General features: G+C 36.2%; 1 protein-coding gene across 1 annotated transcript; it reads left to right on the forward strand.

The window, feature by feature from the left end:
* Positions 1-266: 266 nt before the first annotated feature.
* DWF4 (Cytochrome P450 superfamily protein) lies at positions 267-4,871 on the forward strand. Its single transcript, XM_022280987.2, has 8 exons — positions 267-689; positions 769-1,093; positions 1,183-1,335; positions 1,438-1,689; positions 1,766-1,858; positions 1,954-2,032; positions 2,156-2,262; positions 4,378-4,871. The coding sequence occupies exons 1-8, from the start codon at positions 481-483 to the stop codon at positions 4,618-4,620; spliced, it is 1,461 nt and encodes a 486-aa protein (XP_022136679.1). The 5' UTR covers positions 267-480; the 3' UTR covers positions 4,621-4,871.
* The last annotated feature ends 678 nt before the right edge of the window (positions 4,872-5,549 follow it).

Consider the following 5,549-nt stretch of genomic DNA (forward strand, 5'->3'; position numbering starts at 1 on the left):
TTTTTTTAAGTCCGTCCAAATCATCTTTAAAGTTTGAACTTACAAAAAAGGGTAAAATAGTGCCAATATTTTTATTATCCACCTCTAAAGTATTGATGGATAATAATGCAGAGAGGGCCAATGAAGAGAGAGACATTTTTTATTTTTTAAAAATTTAACACGTAAAGTATTATTATTCTTATTATTATTATTATTTAAAGTTTGTACTAAGTAGTAATTAAACGGTGCATCCTTTTGTAGGCAATATTTTTGGGCAAATAATCCATTACATTACAACGTTTCAGCTGCATGCGCGAAGCTTATAAAAGGCAGCTCATCGGCTTCACAAAATTTCCTCAAATTTCACTTTGCAAAATCGAAATCATACTGGTTTTTTTTTTATTTATTTTTTCTCTAATTCCCTTCGTCTTCCTCGATTTCCTCAACTGTATTTTTCTGTAGAGATCAGAGAGAGGAAAAAAGTAAGACCAAGAGAGGAAAATGTTTCGTGCAGAGCTCATACTCTGTTTTCTCCCCTCTGTTTTAGCTCTGTTCCTCTTCCTCTTCCTAATACTCCTCAGAAGGCAGAGAAATGGCGTCGATCTTCCCCGCGGAACCATGGGCTGGCCGTTCCTCGGCGAAACTGTCGGCTATCTCCGCCCCTATTCCGCCACCACCATCGGCGATTTCATGGAGAATCACATCAAGAGGTAAAACCCCAAACTAAACCTTAAACCTCCTCTGTTTCTACCTCTGCTCTCACTCACTTCAAGAATCTTCCACATGCAGATACGGCAAAGTCTACAAATCGAATCTGTTCGGAGAGCCGACGGTGGTGTCCGCCGACGCCGGCCTTAACCGCTACATCCTCCAGAATGAAGGGCGGCTGTTCGAGTGCAGTTACCCGCCGAGCATCGGCGGTATCCTCGGGAAGTGGTCGATGCTCGTTCTCGTCGGCGACATGCACCGAGACATGAGGATGATTTCGCTCAACTTCCTGAGCCAGAGCCGGCTCAAGACCCATCTATTGAAGGAGGTCGAGAATCAATCTCTGCTCGTGCTCCGTTCTTGGAAAGAATCTTCCATGTTTTTCGCTCGGGACGAAGCCAAAAAGGTGCGTTTATAACGGATTCAGTTTCGGATTCTTTTTTTTCCCCCTTTTTGATCGATGATGAAACCGAGGAATCGATTAATTTGCTGCAGTTCACTTTCAATTTAATGGCGAAGCACATCATGAGCTTGGATCCGGGGAAGTTGGAGACGGAGATGTTGAAGAAGGAATACCTGACTTTCATGAAAGGAGTGGTTTCTCCGCCGCTGAATCTGCCTGGAACGCCGTACAGAAGAGCTTTGAAGGTAATCGGATTACTGATTCGCAATTGCATGGCGGTTTTAGGAGTTTTTTTTTCGGAGTTTTTACAGAGAGATTTGATTTTCGTTTTTTTTCCCCGTCGGTAGTCTCGAACGACGATCTTGAAGTTCATCGAGCGGAAAATGGAGGAACGGAAGCTGAAAATCGAAGCCGACGGCGGAGATTTCGAAGACGACGATCTGCTCGGCTGGGCATTGAAGCACTCAAATCTCTCGACGGAGCAAATCCTCGACCTGATTCTGAGCTTGCTGTTCGCCGGCCACGAGACGTCGTCGGTGGCGATAGCTTTGGCCATCTTCTTCCTCCCCGGCTGTCCTGCCGCCATCCAGCAGTTATCGGTGAGTCGCCGGAAAAGATTTCCGACGAGGATTTCTCTTTTTTCTTTTCTCTGATTTCTCGGAGTTCTAAATCCAGGAAGAACACCTCGATATAGCCAGAGCCAATAAGCGATTGGGGAAGACGGAATTGGATTGGGAAGATTACAAGAAGATGGAATTCACCCAATGTGTAATGATTCTAAAAAATTTTAAAGCTCTATTAGTATTTCCTGCTGTGGGGTTTCTTGAAATTAAATTTTGGTGGGAAATTTTTGTTTCGTGAAGGTCATTAACGAGACGCTTCGGCTTGGGAACGTGGTGAGATTTCTTCATAGAAAGGCACTTAAGGATGTGCGCTACAGAGGTAAGAGCAAGAAGAATGATAAAGTTAAAAAAGTTGTTTGGCTAGCAGGAAAATGACCGGGAAAATCTCATTTTCTCTCTCTCTTTTTATTTATTTATTATTATTTTTTCTTTGGATCAAAAGGATACTTCATTCCACGTGGATGGAAAGTGCTTCCAGTAATTTCTGCAGCGCATTTGGATCCTTCAGTTTTTGACCAACCTCACCACTTTAATCCATGGAGGTGGCAGGTCTGTACTCTGCTCTGCCTTCTATTTTTTTTTTAATCTTTTTTTCCCTTTCTTTTGAGGTTAAATAATCTCTATAATTTTAAAAGTTGCAATTTTTTATTTTTTATTTTTTTATAGTTTTGGCTTTAAAAATATCGATTTTTTTTTTTAAATACAACATGGTGAGAGTGGGGATCGAACTCATTGGTTAAAGATATATGCCAATGGTGAGAGTGGGGATCGAACTCATTGGTTAAAGATATATGCCAAAGTATGCTCGTTTTGACTTTAAAAGTTCCGATTTGAATCTTATAATTTGGTTAAATTTTTTTAATATGGCCTTTGAATATAGTAGAATGAACCAGTAAGGTTTTTAGAGATTTAACCTAAGTCAATAGCAGGAGAGATATAAGTTGAAATTAAGTACAAACTATAGGTTAAAATTTTAAGGTAAACTTACCATGTGATTTAATTTGTTCATGTGTATATTTAAATAATTTCAAAGAATTTCATTGCGCGCCATAATAAATGTTTGTAAATACGTATTTTTTGAAAAATATATAATAATAATACTAATTCAGATTTACAATTACCTTTTGAATTGTTATTTTCACAGTATTTTTTTTAGATATTTTATTGCCTCACAAATGCATGGAGGGAAACAGAGCTATGATTAATTGGTTCCTCTAAATAAACAATAAAAAACTTAAAAAAAAAGGGTTATATATAGTTGGATTTAGACCTCTCTTATTCCAACAATTAATTTGGGACAATGATAAATAAAATGTTTTTGTGTAGACCATGATGTGACAAAGCAAGTGATCCCTAAAATGGAGGACATGGTAGGGTTCTTAGGTTATTTTTTGATAGAACCGTTAAATACATGACACTATTTTTATTTTTATTTTGAGACGTTGCATTTAGATGATTACAAGAGAGTAAGCCACAAAGTAGTAGGTGGGTACAACCAATAATTTTCGAATGTCGTAGCAATTTCTAAAACTCTGCTGCAACCATGTTTAATAGAATAATATTTAAGTGCTAATCGATAATTTGGTATCTTCTATTTATTTTATTTTATGTTTTCTATTTCACTATTAAATTTTTTTTGACAATTATGCATTCATCTTTTTTAATTGTCAAACTTTTTTTTTTCACAGTAGAGCTGCTCAGCACCTAAATACATATTCAATTTATTCAAGATCCCTCAAATTCTTTTATTTACATTCTTCTATCAGCAATAGTAAACCAATATACATTACATGAATTTTATTAAGGTTGAATAATGATTATGTTAGAATTGTTTTTTATTGCATATTAATTGATTTTTTTTGGTACAACAAGTGAGGTGGAGGATTGACGTCTTGATTGTACATTATTATAAAATTGTAATTTAGGTAAGAAAATGGAATATTAAAATTTAGTGAGGTAGTGGGGGCCAAGTAGATATGATGAGGGCTATAGGGTTGGGATGATTAGTGCCCCAGCCCCCATGTGGATGGTGGGACACTCCCTTGCACGTGCACCGGTGCCTTTTTCTCTACTGGATTTATGCCCAAAACTTGGTCCCCTCCCCAACCCCATATATTTCCTTCCCTCCATGCCTTTGCCTTTCCTTTCTGAAATACCCTCTTTCTTCTCTTCATTTCTACACATATCTAGCTTCACCCGATGTCAACGCCCCGTGTTCGGGATTGCATTCACCAATGCTCGAGAATGATATGTCTAGTCTATAATACTCGACACTTAGATGTCTATCATTATTTTACTTGTATTGTCTGTATTGATACATATTTGAGTATTCGAGTCAGCTTGTGCTTTAAAATGCGGTGTTTTGTTGCCTTTTTGCTATTAACTCCATGAGGGTTATGTAGCTGAGGAAGGATATATATAGATTGGTCCCCTTCTTGCCTTTTGTTTTCTTCTTTGGAGCATTTATTACACTGATCCAATGTTGTTTTTGTCAAAGATTTCATTAAAATTTGGTCTGGACGACTGATGAATGGACGAAAAGTTTTCGAGAAAACGACCCTCTAACTACATTCCATACCAGATACCTAGCCTTTCTTCATAATCGTCTCATATAGTCTATAATTAAGTTATAATCTTTTATCTTGCTTGCTGTGGATGCAACAGATGAATGAACTGCCATTGGGTAACTCGAGCACGATGACGACCAATAATTTTATGCCATTTGGCGGAGGACCAAGGCTGTGCACTGGTTCAGAACTAGCCAAGCTTGAAATGGCCATTTTCATCCACCATCTGGTCTTGAACTACCAATGGGAGTTGGCGGATTCAGATCAAGCTTTTGCTCACCCTTTTGTTGACTTCCCTAAAGGTCTGCCAATCAGAGTTCGCCACCGCCCTCTCGTGTAATTCTCTCGCCCGACCACCGCCTCACCCGATCCTACCCTCGACATTTGAGAGGTTAAAAAGAAATTATTAAAAAAAAAAGAAGTTAATAATATTCTTGATCTACTAGGTATCATTTGTTAAGCTACTACATTGCTAATGTAAATTAAACGAGCCATTCAGTAATTATTAAAATATAAGATGGTTTTCCCTTTGTTGTAAAACCCCCTTTGTATTTCATATTATGTAACATCTATTTAAGATTTTTCATTTAATTATGTGTCCCTTATTACATGTTTTGCACAATTTAAATACAATTTAAATACAAGCTATACAAAAGGCAAAAGCTTTGGGGGCTAAAATTATTAGTCACGTCAATTCAACGTCTACGTTAGTGTCACTGCAATTTTTAATCTAATATTATTCATTATATATATATGTGGATGAAAAGAAAAAATTTAAAAATATAGAAAGTGACATGAACAGAGAAAAAAACAAAGACATTTAATTAATCATCTTTTTAATTGAATGATAAGTGTACACGAACGTGGTTTGATAATTGTCGAAATATTAACTCATAATAACTAAATTGGTACCTTAATGCTGCCAAAGCGAGTATAGTTCAGTGGCTATTGACTACCTCCAACTAAGAGGTCCTGAGTTTGAATCATTTCTCCAACCTATATTGTACTAAAAAAAATTTATCTCTAATTTAAAATAACGAAAATGAATTATTCATTTATTTTTAAATTAAATATTCAGCATCACAATTAATTTGTCATAATTATTTTCTTGAGTGAAATTGAATAATTATTGAAATATTATTCAATAATTAGTTGAATAAAATCCAAAATTTATTATAAAAATTATTCGAGTAATTTTATATATTGACTTAGTAAATATATAAAATTACTATGATATTTTGAATAATAGAATACATGCAAGGGAGATAT

The sequence above is a fragment of the Momordica charantia genome, assembly GCF_013281855.1.
Source record: "Momordica charantia cultivar OHB3-1 chromosome 10 unlocalized genomic scaffold, Mcharantia_2.0 BLBB01000010.1, whole genome shotgun sequence".
NCBI lineage: Eukaryota > Viridiplantae > Streptophyta > Magnoliopsida > Cucurbitales > Cucurbitaceae > Momordica > Momordica charantia.